The 15,620-nt window shown below is 40.0% G+C and overlaps 2 protein-coding genes across 2 annotated transcripts in view; both read right to left on the bottom strand.

The window, feature by feature from the left end:
* eif2ak3 (eukaryotic translation initiation factor 2-alpha kinase 3) overlaps positions 1-5,425 on the bottom strand; it is a 33,973-nt gene extending 28,548 nt beyond the window's left edge. Inside the window, exon 1 of the mRNA XM_056248019.1 lies at positions 4,941-5,425. Coding sequence (XP_056103994.1) covers positions 4,941-5,236 — 296 coding nt within the window. The 5' untranslated portion in view covers positions 5,237-5,425. The remainder of the gene's footprint in view (positions 1-4,940) is intronic.
* A 1,846-nt stretch (positions 5,426-7,271) lies between these two features.
* On the bottom strand, positions 7,272-14,720 carry rpia (ribose 5-phosphate isomerase A (ribose 5-phosphate epimerase)). The gene is made up of 9 exons (XM_056248018.1): positions 14,341-14,720; positions 13,183-13,243; positions 13,054-13,109; positions 12,903-12,962; positions 9,402-9,466; positions 9,208-9,276; positions 8,740-8,881; positions 7,661-7,760; positions 7,272-7,401 (listed from the first exon to the last, which is right to left on the bottom strand). The coding sequence occupies exons 1-9, from the start codon at positions 14,515-14,517 to the stop codon at positions 7,304-7,306; spliced, it is 828 nt and encodes a 275-aa protein (XP_056103993.1). The 5' UTR covers positions 14,518-14,720; the 3' UTR covers positions 7,272-7,303.
* Positions 14,721-15,620: the final 900 nt, after the last annotated feature.

The following is a 15,620-nucleotide window of genomic DNA, read 5'->3' as shown; positions in this document are numbered from 1 at the left end:
CAGTAAGGTGTGTCCTCTGCAATGAATGAAGAAACAGCTTTAAAGAATCAAACCATAAACAGAGCAAAAATCAATCTCGTCCAGAGTGTGCGTCGCCGCATGGGTAAGAGTAACAACACCAATTCAACATCCTTAAACACACGGTGCATAAAATCAGCCGTATTTTTATAGTCTGAACGGCTTGTACGATATATCGAAAGTGCTTATCCATGTCCGTTGAAGTAGAAAAGTTTGCATTAAACATGCCAAGTTTGTTCCTGATTGCAAGACGACTAAGTCTTATCTCAGAGTGATGAACTTCATTTACATTGCAACCATGAGATCATAGATAACTATGGAGAAGCTGTCAGATTCGTTTTATAACCATCAAGTCAGACAAAAAAAAGCCCACAACAACAAGCACACGAACTCTACCCTTTCCTTCCCTTCTGCTCTCTCTCTCTCTCCCAACTCAAATTCTGAGCACTTTTTCCTTCCACTCGTCTAATTGGCCAACAAGTTTGCCAGCTCAGCTCTTCTGATTGGCTGTTGCTAAGCAGTAGGCAGTTGGAGCTAGACGTCTGGCAGAGTTTGCACCAGGCAGCGGAGAAGCAGCTTCACCGTGAGTGTGTATGTGTGTGTGTGTGTGTGTGTGTATCAGTGAGGGCACCTCGAGCGAAGTGTTCCTTCCAAAAGGTCCCTCAGGAATCACCAGCAGTCCAAAAATACACACACTGAGGTAAAGCTGATCTACATTAGTCTATAGGCCATACCTGGATCATGTTCGCCAAAATGGAACTACCAAAACCCCACAAGGAGAACTAACAAGTACCACAAACTAATTCAGTATTATATACATTTAAACAGCAATTGTGGTCCCTAATCTGGGAACTGAGCCCGGTTGGTTGGTTTTGAAGATCTTCACAATATGTCTTGTATTTTATTTATTTATTTTTTCCTGCCATCAATGGACTTTTATGAACTGAACAACAGAACAAGCTGTTAAGAGTGTCTTTATCACAAGTGATCCCCACAATCTCTTCTTTTGTTGTGAGAAGATCTCTCCAGGGTTAGACTCCCATTTGCCAGTCGACCATGCTGTGTAACACACAAAACTGTCCCAGGAGAACACCATCCCCCAGTAAAGCTGTTCCATGTTGTGGGGAAGGCCTGAGGGTGTTGATTATCATCGCTGTGTTACGGAGAAGTGAGCACAAAGGTTTTGTTCTTGCATTCATGCATTATCAATAAAAGCCAGACATTTGCTTGTTTATTTATATGTGATTGACGGATTCTTGAACACTGCACATAAATGCATGAGATTGTTTGATATTGAGGATCATGGGGGAAACACGCAGAGGTGTGAGCAAGTGCTTTATCTTGGCAGCAGGTGTGAAGGCAGCTGCTACTCTCACCCCTGTAGATACCCAACCAATGCAGTGTTAAACACACTACACACAATTCCCTCGAGTGTGCATGACACATATAACTATGCCACCAGAAACAAAGACCAGCCTCTCCTTCCAGTGATGTATGACTACTGTCAAGACAAAGTCCCGGCAACTTCACATTAAAACACCAGCACTGAAGTGGTGTTTAAAGCAGGCTATTCAGACAGATAAAGCATTGTTGCACTGATCATTTGCAACACATCATGTAGTGCATGGAAAGTTGACTTTTTTTTCCTGTTACTTGGGTAAATGTCTTTGTGTTTGGTATAGAGGTTGCAAAATGCATGCATATTACCTTTAGTTATTTCTTCCATAAACTGCAAATGATATGGAACTTAATTATGCTGTAAATATGTAATGAGGTGACTGTACTTTATAACACAAGCAACCCATTTAATATACCAAAAGTAGAAGTGAAGTGGTCGGTCAGATTAGCAATTAAGCTGTGGTAGTTACGTTGCTATCAGCAGTACCAGAGCAAGAGCACATCTCATTCATTTATAATGTTGCACAAAAATAGCAGATTTTGCTTTTTAGCTTTTAATTTAAAGTCCCAATGAAATCAAAATGTAAGTTTTTTTGGCTTTTAGTATGAATAAGTTCCTTAAGGTTATCTATAAGCTAATGCACTCCAAAATGATGACATCCAAAATTCACTTTTAAAAGATATAAGCTGTCGAAACTTAGTCTCTCACTTCCGCCAATATGGGTAAACTATTTTGATGACATCACTAGGCACTTCAGCTTCTCATCAGATTGTCTGTCCAATCAAATGCGCTCTGGAATCTGAAGCGGCCCCATACACTATAAATAGACTGAAGCTGCAGCTGAAATCAATTACTATTTTTTATATGGTGAATGGCAGGGGATAGGGAAATGATTCAGACAGTGTAAATATGCTTTCCATTGGGGTGAATGAAGTCTGGTTTCGAGACTTCTGAATGAACCGTCCCTGCGCCCACACAGTTTGCTCCGGTCCAGAGACACGATAGCACAGAGCAAATCACATGTGCGAGTCGGCGTAGACCACAAAAAGTATCGAACCCTGACCCATATATTTTAGAGCGATATGGGGAGATTAGGAGAAAGGTTAGACAGACTCGGCATTAGAAACAGCACTGACGAGTAGAAGAGATAACAATGGTGCCATGCACCAACACAAATTACACACTTTTCAAACTACCTCAGCAGGACTTTGTTCACTGTTCGTAACTGCTTTAGTAACGGTTTCATATTAAATCTATTAAACTGTGGCTGTCAATTGCGGCTTTGCCGAGCTCAACGGCTCTGGTCGAGCTGCGATATAGCTATTGGCTATTTTTAAAAAGGGGAGGAGCTGTACAACATCTCCCGCCCTGTCTTCATGTTTCAGTGGAAAGTCAACACTTTGAATAACGCTGCACATTTCAAGGCACTTCAGTGGGCCTTTAAAAGATAGTTCTGATGCAAAATCTGTCATCATTTACTCACCCTCATGCGGTTCCAAACCTGTCTGAATTTCTTGTGTGAAACATAAAAATGTAAAAGTGAAAGTCCTGAGTGTGTATTAAAAAAAAAAAAAAAAAAATTACATACAAAAAGTCAATGGCCACCAAAACTGTTTGGTTACCAGCATTCTTCGAAATATCTTCTTTTGTGTTCCATATATATGAGAAGTAAATGATGACAGAATTTTCCTTTTTGGGTGAACTAACCCTTTAAATAATATAAAAAACATTAAAATAAATATAATAAACAATATAATAGAATATTAACAGAATATATGTAAAAGAAATCAATAAAATGTTTAATTGATTAAGTGTCAAAGGTGTCTGCTTCACCTACTGAACATACGGTTACCATAAACCCTAGTCAAAACACAGAAAATACAGAGGTTTCAGATGTAACAGAACGAGTCACCTTTTGCCTTCAAAGGTTTTAGAAGATTCTGAGAACTGGCAAACCATCAGATTCTGAGAACTGGCAAACCACCTACACCCTGGAATTCCTCGTTGTAACTCAAGTGAGGTTGTCTTTTTTGCTCCCTTTCATGTTATTTGAATTTTCAGGTTGCACCTCATTATTAATTCCTTATTTTAAATTTATTTTTTCTAACGCCTGTGAATATCAGGAGCCGATACCGGTCATGCCAACTTGTGCTTGTTTAGAAAAATCCTCCATGAATGGGTGCGACACATCGATGTGACAGCATGCAGATGGTAAAGCAAGGTGTGACGGAATGTTTTTTACTGCAGTGGAGCAGATCATGTGTTCTCCAGGATATTATCAGGTCCTGTGACATTTGCAGAACAAACATTTCCACCCAAAACAAAATTGAGCTTCAGCTAAAGAAAAAAAAAATGCTAGGAGGAAAAACAATAATTAAACACCTTAAGCATTAAAGGTGTTGGTCAGAATTGTGGGTTCAAAAAAGTAACTAAGGCACCAAAACAAACAGTTTCTGAAACAATTCATCTTAAATTAGTTTTAAAACAAGATCACATGACCTCCCCATCCTACTAGTCGACATTGATTCTTTCTAAGGTGGGGCAGATGGCTCCTATGCGGTAACACACTGACATTTCAGTTGGCGGAGTAGGACGATTAATTCCCGCCACAAACAAAAACAAAACATCCGGAAAGTTGGTGCGCGCGTTGGGCGCAGGAGACGCGTCTTTAGTCGCGCGCTGAGAAGCGGTTTTCAGTGCGTCAGCGCAGCGTTCACTCCCTCCATACACCGCAGTCTACTGATGGACACCGGCTTCCTCTGTAATAAGTGTATTATAAATGGACAACTAATGACTAAAGAAATATTTCCCATACACACCTATAAAACGGCGTTGTTAATGTGAAAAGCTCAAAAGACACGTCTCAATTAATGCAAACGTAAACTGAACCTTATGAACTTCTATAAGTGTGTTTACAAATAATACTTAAGTCAGTCTCCGTCAGGCTGACATGCATCGCACGCCCACAGTCAAAACACTGCAGCAGTTTTTCCTAGACAGAAAGTCCCCCTAGGCTGTGAGTGATAGCAGTAAAACAAGTTTAGAACTCCAGAAAAACAGTTCTGTGCGTATAACATAAGGCAGTCCAACAAGTATAAGAGATGCTCTTTAAGTTCATAAACATACGCTCGATCCATTGAGCGCGATAGGGGAGATAAGTGTTCTGTCAGTCATCTGTATCTCCATGTCATCATGATAACTTATTGGATTTTTTGCTAACTGCCCACAAGTGGCCAATGTTATAAATGACAGCGTCGATCAAATTACTAAAATAATGGAAGAATTGATGCAACTGTCACGCGGATTTAATTTGGTAGTGTAAATGTTTGCACATATGTGTATCCTCTATTGGTGGACCAGCAGGGAGAGCTCGACTGCTGCAAACATCCGCCCATCACGAACTCCAGCTCACAACTTTACTGAAGTTGAATAACACGTCAGAAAGCAACGTGACAACCTAAGAACGTGTCTCACACCCGGACAAACGGAAAACTTCTGCTATTACTCGGGGGTAACTGCCTACCTCCGGTGTTGGTGTAAGTTTGCGTCGCTGTCTCCAGTCGTCTCTTCGCTCTCTCCTGTCGAGCCGTAGTCGTCGTCCTCTACGGTCACTTCTCCGAAACCCGGGGCTCCTCCGACGTTGTCAAGTGGCCGCTCCATAACGGCAGCATGTTCCGCCGCCTCGGTGTTTGGCGTCGGGGCCACTTCGAGTTTTCTCTCTGAGAGAGACTGACTTTGCAAAGTAACCGTTAACGTTCTCAGAACAAGCAGCAGCAGCAGAGATATGCACACATTTCCAAACTGAAACCCCCTTTCCATTGGGACAAGTGGCACATGAGTAGTTAGGCAATCACATACCAAAATACAAAGTGAATTTTAAAAACTAGACTATAAAACGCGTTCTACAAATAAATTCGTAAGGCTATTTGATCTCTTTCTGTTGCCCTCTCTTAACGTAAACATCCACTCAACAGCACCATGTTATTCCCTTTATACTTGACGTTGGCCGTGCCGTGGTAACGTTAAGCCCCACCCCGTATCCAAACGCCCATTGGCTGCGAATGGAAGCAAATCCCTGCAGTGTGTGCTGATTGGTGGGAGCGTTTGTCAATCTTCACTGCTCGACCACTAAGCAGATTTTGATTGCTTCCTACAACTGTCTTTTACAGTGCAGTCTGTTGACGTGTCGCCACTCTTATGCACTTCATTCACTAATTGTGCAATTTCCCTGTCACTCAGAAATAGAGGCGGGAGGAAAGGCAGCCTAGAGCGAAAGCAAAGCGAGTATGGCTATCCTCTGAAGTATATTATTGGCTACACCGTAGAGTTTTAGCCAATAAAATATTAGTGTTGACTCCAACATGTTTCATTGGTATGTTTACGGAAACCGCGAAAGAAATCTAGTTAATCCATTGGTCTGACACGCTCAGTCAAAAATCGCTACTGTGATTTCCAGAGCATGGCTCTGGTGATTTCTTACGGAGGGGCGTTGCTACTTTTTTTTGAGTGAAGCTGATTGGGTAAAAAGTATAAGGATGGAAATAACGACGTGGCCGTGTTTGCGGACAAAAAAGTGAAGTCATGTTTGACAATTTCATTTCCGGGCCTTTTGATAGGAAAATAAACCTCTGCTCATCCCTTGCACAAAATTTAGTAAGCGGATTTTCCTTTATTTATTTAAAAAAAAGTACACATATTACGTCACGTTATCGGATTGTAATAAAAGACTAACAATCATAGCACTTTTAAAGTAATACGTTTACAAATATTTAGGCACCTTCAGCATTTCACTACACTATGTTCACTTTTTGTAGTCATGAATGTTGGCTACTGTGCTGTGCAATGCATATGGCGCCCTCTCGTGGCCTGATAAATAATCTGTTAACTCTTGACTGAGCCATACTGATTTAGTAAAACGTCAGATAAAAATGACAGTTCATAATTGATTGGTCCAGTTTTAATATTGATTTTCAGTCTGGAGTACAACATTTGAAAACTTCAGTACAACAGTACAATTGGGAGAGTAACACAAGCTGGTATTTGAAGAAGTACAATACCCCAAAATCACAGTGACCTCTGAGGTTTTCATTAACAGAACTGAGTGGTCAATAAATGTACAGAAGATAAGGCTTTCAGCTGTGCCACCAACTCACTGCTGCTTTCATCCCTCAACAACACTGTGCTGATGGCCACAGGCACGTCGAAACATTATACAAAAACAAAATCAATATCAAAAGCTGAGTGGCATTTCACCCCTTCAAATAGTTATTTTGTCCAGGGGCAGAATGCTCTGAAATGATTGATCAATGAATTAAACTAACCACTGTGTGCAGGAAAAGGCCACAAGTTTCACTTGAGGTTTCATGTTGGAACGTCTGATCAAATCTACCAGAATCTCCAAAACGGTTTCAAAATGATCATACAAACCCACAGAAAATGCATTGACGATCAGTTTCGATGTGATTGAGAAAGGCTTGTAAGGCTAGCAACTATGCTTTGTGAAAATATACATTTACGTAGGCACAGATGCAGGCCACTATATTCATGCGTGTGTATAGACATCCATGCAATACAACATTCACGGTAGAGCATGGAAAGAAGTAAAGAAGCACAGAAGGCAAAATGAAAGAAGACACAAGGACCATAACGGCAGGTTACGTTAGCAGAATTCTTCAGACAGAGGATATGAGAGAAGAAACAGGAAAGGCCAGAAGACCTAATGTTGCATTGATGTGTAAAATCCCCCATTTCGTGTACACACCAGTCCTGATCAGACATCTGATGGTTTCTGTACCAGAAAATAAAAGAACCTGTGGGGAAAGCTGCCAGAGCCTTTGTATGTGAATGGCACTTGAGGTCTATCACAAGAGCAGAGGAAGGATCTTCTCAGTTGACAGGAGGGTCTCTAGTCTTGACACTTCCGTCCTCCATACCGAAGTACACCCGCTCAGCCATCCCCACAAACAAGCCCGTCTCAACCACACCTTCATAAAAGAGAGAACATTCATTGGTGGTATTTAGGAATACATACACTACCGTTTCAAAGGTTTGGGGCCGGCAAGATAGATATAAATACAGTCGTACAGTTGTTTTAAATTAATAATATTTCAAATAAATGCAGCCTTGGTGAGCAAGAGACTTCTTTCAAAAACTTTTTTTATTTTTTTTTATTAAACATGAACAGTTGGTGTGTAGAGAGAAGAAAGGTGATGGAAGAGCAGTATTCTGTTCATCTGTACACACCTGGGATCATCTTAATGGCCGTGTTGACCTCTTTCCAGTTCTGAGCATGCTCAAACTTCCAATCCAGAATGAAGTTGCTGTTATCAGTAACCACTGGACCCTAAATTTAATAGAATCAAATCATAAGATGAATACACCACATATCCAAAACCGTCAAGATAGGGAGCATGACAAATAATGTGCATGTATACTGTGTAATATATATGTAAATAAAATAAACTGTAGGATGTTGTCACCCCAAACATTGCATAAACAACAGAAATGTTGACTAAGGTTGTATTCACACTTGTAGTTTGATTCTCTTGGTTCTTTTGGTCCTGACCAAAACAGAAAATATTACATTTAGTCCTGGTTTGCTTAGCGTTCACACTGTCATTTTGAACTCCAGACCTAAAGATTAAAAACAAAAACCCTTTAATGACGTATATTTTGAAATGGAACTTACTGAACACCCAAACCAGCGCTGTGTGCTGGGCTAAATGCGCTCGTTGTATGTGTACATATGATGGTGTTTTTACCAGCTGAGAACTCGTGAAGAGTTTATAAAATAATTAAGAGTCAAAACAGCAGTAGGGATTCCTCTGTTGCACACGAAGATCTGCTGCAAGGAGACGGCGTTTCTGACTCCTGTGCCAAACTGTAATGAGCAACATTGCTTTAATGATGAGAGGAACCGGGTCTCTTTGAGGATTCTGTCCTCTTTAGGGTCATCCTGTCTTCGGTTGTCTATGGTCTGCTGGTGCACAACAGAGTTTGTTTGGAAGTGGATGAAACCCCTTGAAAAGGTGGGTCTCAGGCAGCTTATTTGGTGTGCACCAGTTCGGATGGCAGCGTTCACACTTATTCAAATGAACCGCACTAACGTTTTAATCAAACCAAACCAGCCAAGTGTGAACACACCCTTAGTTCTTTTCTATGGTAAATGAAGCTCTTTGGGTTGATGCAGTTCAAATGAATTCAGATAAAGAGGAGTTCATATTTTAGGTAATTTCTTAATGTAATGTAATAGCAAATAAACAAAAAAGAACCCTCAATAGTGTACAATTGTAACTCAAGATCGATCAGTAAGAGTTTCTTACAGCTTTACTGACTGCCATCCTCAGCACTGCCTCTCCTCCAAAGCGCCGGGCAATGGCTCTGGACACGGGCACATACGCCATGGGGATGACCTCCACCGGCACCCCTTTCTTCCACTGCTGTCCCAGAGCCTTTGAGTCCTTTCTACCCACACAAAAAAACAAAATGACATCACATGAGCACATCTGAACTTCTAGTTTGTACATGTAGTAGAAGACTCTTACATAATTATAGCAACCACATGCTGAGTTATAATGACACATGACTTCTGTTAAACGCTTCATTACACGCACCTCATGATCAGTAGTAATTATGGGCTGCTAAATATATACTGAATTTTGTAGCTCAAACAGTAGAGCAACACGCTATGGGTGGATTCCCAGGAAATGCATGAACTGATGAAGTGTAAACCTTGACTGCAACGCAAGTCGCTTTGGATAGAAGCATTAGCCCGTCACCCACATACATACCTATAGTCTGCGATGACAATGAAGTGTTTGGCACAACCAGCCACAATCTTCTCCTGGGTTAAGCATCCTCTGTTTTGAAGGAGGAAAAGAAGGACATGACACAAGACCTGATGACACCTTAGGGGTTTCACACAAAAGAACATGGAAGAGGAATTGGAAAATATCCTTGAATTAAACAGGTTTTCCAAACTCACCCTCCTCCTTTAATCAGAGTCAAAGCAGCATCAACTTCATCAGCTCCGTCAATTGCTACATCCAGCTAGAATGAAGTCACAAAAAAAACACTCTTTATGGCACTCAAATCAAATAATTTGTCCGAAATAGCATTTATTTGAAATCATTAACATAACAGCAGATTTCAAAGACAAAATTTGAAAATTTATTTAAGATATGAAGATTTTGTTCTGTGTTCAGTTAATCTCAATTGACAGTATTTGTTACATTTGTGAAAGCAAGCATAACATTTCTCCAAAATGTACATGACAACAGAATTGAAAGATTTTGACGTTTGTAATTATGATTTTTCTGTTTTCTATCCCCTTGTATACATGATTCGTCTTCCTCTGCACTCTATTTAGGCACTTGTTATTTGTAATGTCATCTGGCTTTTTTGTATTTATTTATTTGTTATACACATGTTGTTCGGTCTCCATTGTTCTTACCAAAACCAATTTTGAGAGAACAATATAGAGAGAAAATGTAAAAGTTTTTTGTTAAATTTAAAAGCATTCTTCACCGCTGGCAAAATGGCTTTCAATTAAACTTGGCTCCTTATCGAGTAGAAAGCTAAAACATTTTTTTAATATCGGTGCTACCTGTCTAGAGGAAACAGAGAAAAGGCTGTTATCTTCCCGTTTGCCAAATAAGTAGGAAAACTTCAACTTTCACCAGTCTGCTATGGATACGCTTACCAGAGTCAAATATCGCCTTGCTTTAGTAGGAAATAAGTCTTAGCAAACTGAGTCATAATGGTGTAGACTTATATTATACCCGGGTGCAAGAATTCAAAGAGTAAACATTTAGCAAGAGTTGAGTTACTTTCGGTTTCCAGTGAAGGATCCAGCACACTGTAGGGAGTGGCTAAAGGCAGCAAAAAATAATAATAATTTGAAATATGGAGAGAAAGCCATGATGGAAAAACCTCCGTGTTTGTAGTCGACATGTAGCACGAACACAGTGTGTTAGGCCAAATGGAGAGGAACAAGTGAAAGAAACTGCAGTTCTGTCAGTTCCACCCAAACCTCTAAAGCAAAGCCTGACACTAGGCGGAATGATAATTTCTTAATCAGTCAAACCTGCGCTGAAAATATCAAGTCAATTTTCATCCAATTAATCAGCCTGCCCAATGTATAGGTCTATACTAAAGTCTTCAATTCTAAACAGGTGTTATTTGAGCTGTCTTCTAAATCAGGGGTTCTCAAAGTGGGGTCCGCGGACCCCTGGTGGTCCGTGAACTATAGCCAGGGGGTCCGCGAAATAATTTATAACAGCCTACCGTTTTTCCCGACTATAAGTCATGTTTTCTTTAGCATCTGAAAACTTGCTATTTATTCCAAAGTGACTTATATAATGCATTTAATGTTTATGTCAAATAATAAAAAAGTAGGCTCTTAAAGGTTTCTATAGATAGATAATCTATCTATATTTCTTATGTCTGTGCGTCAAGTATTCGCTGTGTTTTGGTCGATTTTTGGGCACGTGCGCCAGAAAGGAGACAGAGACGGCAGAACGCGCATCCTGTTGTGTTCTTTATTTTTAAAAGGCATGACATTTTGTAGTCATTTTTAATGTATACACAAATAAAAAATAGACACTTTGCCGTTTTGAATGATGTACTCTTGTCTGTATGACCATAAATAAGAGTATTCCTTTGTTTCCACTGCTGAGGAAAAATCCAAGTGTTCGCGCCGGCGTCTCGTGTGCGCGCACAATATGTCAGTTCTAGCACTGCTAATTTGACATCAAAACCTGTTCATTATCAAAATAAAATACTCACCGAACTTATAAAAAGTTCTGCTTAATTTAATTTTTGTCTGTTGTACACTATGAAGGCAGTGACGGTCAATCATATACTGTCGACTTGCTTTTGTTCCAATCTCATTTCTCCAAATGTGAAGATGCTGATACGTGTAGGCCTATATTGGGACTGAAGCATGAAGCTTTCTTTACATAAATAGTTAAGCATCCAAATGTTAGGCTACATCGCAAATATGGAAACTTTGGACCGAATGAGAGATGCACGAGCCCAACGTCTGAGGTTTCAGTTTCGATTCAACTTAATTCGTTTAGACTTGATGTTTTAAATAAATGTTGTCTGTATACTATTATTATTTGTATTATTATCTATTAATAGTACCGTATTATTTTTCATTCTCGTTTTGTTCTGAATACCATTTGATACCATTAATTTAAGGATTTGTTGTGGAGTGAGGGGAAGTAGGCCTACTACGCCTCAAGAACGCAACAAAGTATTACACACTCAGGTGCAACTTATTTTCTGGAAAATACAGTAAATTATAAATTTGTGCATAGGGACAGGGTCGTATACCCACAATTGAGGTCCCTGAGGTCCGGGCCTCTGTAATTTTTCTATGTGTATAATGAAAGTTGTGAAATAATTGCCTAACATTAACTCTAATTTGGTGCTGCAAGGATATTAAACATCGCGATGATAACTGACCTTCTCATCTGAGCGGTTTCAGCAGACTAACAGTGCTCATCAATGTCAAAATGTTTGAGTCGGAGATTAAATCAAAGTAGGCGGGTTTATGTTCACAGAAGCTGCAAGCCGAGCGCGAATTTCCGCATGACGCTTCAGTTATTCGGTCATAAAGTGCGAGATAAGATGTAAATCGCTAAACTAAACAGCTGTTTTAGATAGAAGTTTTAAACGAACGACAGAAACAATCAGTTTGCAACGTATCAACCGGGAAAGGAAATATAGGGGATAGCGGGGCACAACGTAAATCCCAGTTGTGCAAGTGGGTCATGTTGTCACACTGCGTTACAATGAATATGTTTTGAACTATGTTGTATAGCTGTGTGTTCGTTGTCAAACTCAAAAATTAGTTTATTTTTAATTATGTTAAAATGCCATTATTTTATATGAAAAAGTTAATAATTGTATTTTATTGAGAAAATATTTTTGTTTGTCTTGTAGCCTATATTTGTTTGATTAGATCAGATAACATTTTAATCTGTCGTATGGTCATGTTACAATGTGCCCCACCTATGGGACATGTCACATTGCACTTCCATTCTTTCTGGGTATATCAAGGAAAAAGTACCATTTTTGGCCCTAAAAACACCTTAAAATGCACATGTAGATCAAGAAAATCTAAAATTCACAGGGGGGGGGGGGGGGGGGGGGGGGGGGGGCATGCCCCCGAACCCCCCTAGCAAGATCACTTTTGGGACCTCAGTATGCTATTTAGAAAACCCTGCATATGACCCTGGGTGGAGACTATTTGTGTCAAAATATTTCATTAACCGCTCCCACATTAACTTTAGGCTCAGTCACTGTTATAAATATGAAGGGGTCCTTGGAAATGTTTTTCCCCTGTAAGGGGTCCCTGGCTCCAAAATGTTTGAGAACCCCTGTTCTAAATCATCTTTTAACTGTTCTGCTGTCTTCCTGAACTTTCATATTGAGCAGTCATTTGTGTACGAGGTCCAGCTCCCCCTCCCAAACTCACCTCAGGATGTCTGTCTAAATCAGAAAGAGGGAGACCATGCTGCAGAATCAGCTGACGGGCCTAGATCAACAATTCAAATGAATCCATTATAAGACAAGTGTTTAATAGTGTTTAAAGAGTGTTATGTCAGCAGATGAAGGTTTAGACTGACCTGGAAGGACGTGGGAACACACACAATGTTCAGCTTCTCCTCTCTTACCCTCTCAGCTAGAAAGAAAACACCATCCTTTAGTAATTATCATATAAGCACAAGTGGATAATATTAGATTAAATGTCTTACCCAGCCTGTCCACAGCATAGACGATAGTCGAGCCACTACCCACCCCAACTACCTGATTGTTCTGAGAGAAAAAAATATTTTATTACATAACCAAACAAAATGCAGTCCCACATTAAGGGAACAACACTGATAAGGCCTAAAAATCTTGAATTAATAATTTCTTTCAACAAAGAGTCAGTAAAGAAGGTGCATTAAGTCGATAATAATCGATTTTATCGATTTGTCGCAGCCATATTTTAATGTTACGCAGCACTTTTGAGCTTCTTCAGGAAACAATCTCGTGTCAATCAGGTTTGGTTGAGCTGTTTATGTTCACTAATCAATGTTTAGATTTTAATAAAAGACTATTTTGAACCCGTTTCTTATAAAGCGATCGAGTCTCTTCAGAAAATTTGGACAAACGTTAAACCGCTCAGATAATATGGATTAATTCTTTTAAAATCTCTTTATGAATTTCAAAGGGTATAAGTGGTAGTTGTGTAGCTGTCAATGGAGGGACAGAAAGCTTTTAGATTTCATCAAAAAGATATTCATTAGTGTTACAAAGATGAACGAAAGTCTTAGGGGTTTGGGACGACACGAGGGTGAGTAATTAATGACAAAATTTTCATCTTTGGGTGAACGTGAACTAAACATTTAATTACTCATCGGACCCGATGTGCTACAATTAATTATTTATAGTAACGTTAGACACAGTCAACACCCGTTTACACCACGTAGCTATTTCCAAAGATGCTAATCTCTAAAGGTTTAATTTGAGCTGCTTTAGCATCCTTATATCACCTAGCTTACTTTACTGCTGCATAAATCATCACGTTCTTAACTGAAGCCACATGAGTTACACTCACTTTCTTGCGGAGTTAACTACAATTTAACATGTAACATGCCAACTAGCATGATTAAAGCTAAAGTGTCACAGCGGATACTCACTACAAATTGTGACTGTCAAAGCACATAGTTATAGTAAATGTAAAACAGCTGAACTGCAGTTCTGTTGATACGAGAGTAACGTTAACTGAATACAGTTAACGTTAACGCTAGATCGATATGCATCGTATGTCTTGTCACACCTCCTAAAGTGTTTAATGCGCCCATTCGGCCAGTTAAACTGACGTAACTGATGGAAATGTGTCACAACGAAGGTAAATACAGTCTTACCTGTATGTGGTTGTCTACAGCAGCATAAGCTGCCAGTTTTTTGGCCTCTTCAGCCATGAGAGTGCCGTGGTATCGCCTGCTCCTGCTGCTGCTACACACGTGTTTTTCCCCCGGCAGAAAGAGGAGGAGAGATCTGCTACTGATCACTGCAAACTCAGCCCACCTCTGCAGCCTCATCACACAGCGCGTCCACGATCACAACAATAAAATACTTGCCACGCTTGTATGTACATGCACGCGCAGAACCGAAAAAGAAAGGACAGTAAACAATATATTAAAGGACGCTCACAAAATTGAGTCAAAATAACACCTGTCAGAGAAGTACGAGTTCAGGTGTTTTCATAACAGGCGTGTGTTCTTTGACCCAATAGCAGAGCAGAATACAGGAGCGATGTCCGATTCTAGAACGAATTGTTCTTTTGAGTCGGATCTTTTAAACGAGTCGGTTGCGCAAACCCGTTCTTAAAGGGATAGTTCACCCAAGAATGGAAATTCTATCATCATTTATTCACTCTTGTCGTTCCAAACCCGTAAGAACTTCGGAACACAAATGAAGATCTTTTTGATGAAATCTGAGAACTTTCTGTCTCTCCATTTACCAATACTAGGCTACAGCTAAATGCAACTACCATTTTCTTCTTCTTCTCTTATCAACTACCATTTTGATACTTCAAAAAGTTAATAAAAAGATCGTAAAACTAATCATTAATTGAGCGTTTAGTCAAATTTTCTGAAGAGACTTGATGAACAGATTTAATTTAGGCTTTTATTCACATATAATTAAACATTGATCAGCGAACATAAACAGAAGCTCAACCGAACCTGCTTGATGCTCGAGAACAAACCTCTTGGAACCAATTGTGCTGTGTAACACAGGAGAATGAATTGGTTCCCTTTCAAGGCGGTCACTTCGACATTACGTCATACTGACGTATATGGGAACTCCTCCCTTCTCCATTTTCACTGAAATCTTATAGGTTAACGCCAGCTGGAGACAGCTGGCCAATTAACGCAAAACATGCAAATGCTGACCGGTCCGCGGGCAGTATAAATAGCATGGGCGCGACAATTACGTCAGAATCTCTTTCTTCACGCTAGAAGTCTTATCTGAAGTCATCGTGGAAGTTGCAATAGAGGTTACTCACCATGTTTCCTCCCCGCATCCGATGGCTGCTACATGCCAGATATGTGCGGTATTGACTCGCTCTACCCAAACAAGGATCTACCGAGGCCGCACTCACGGACGGCAGGCATACGTGCTGGTCTACCAGTGCGCGCCC

This window comes from Rhinichthys klamathensis, unplaced genomic scaffold (genome assembly GCF_029890125.1).
Source record: "Rhinichthys klamathensis goyatoka isolate OS25496 unplaced genomic scaffold, OSU_Roscu_1.1 h1tg000053l_1, whole genome shotgun sequence".
Lineage (NCBI taxonomy): Eukaryota > Metazoa > Chordata > Actinopteri > Cypriniformes > Leuciscidae > Rhinichthys > Rhinichthys klamathensis.
Note: the sequence above shows the minus strand (reverse complement) of the source record. Positions and strands in the feature narration are given on the sequence as shown.

Coding starts and splice junctions, on each gene's coding strand:
- rpia (XM_056248018.1), bottom strand. CDS start 14,517: ATGAGGCTGCAGAGGTGGGCTGAGTTTGCAGTGATCAGTAGCAGATCT. Junction 12,963..13,053: donor GTGTTCCCACGTCCTTCCAG/GTCAGTCTAAAC, acceptor TTGTTGATCTAG/GCCCGTCAGCTGATTCTGCA. Junction 9,277..9,401: donor ACTCTGATTAAAGGAGGAGG/GTGAGTTTGGAA, acceptor CCTTCAAAACAG/AGGATGCTTAACCCAGGAGA.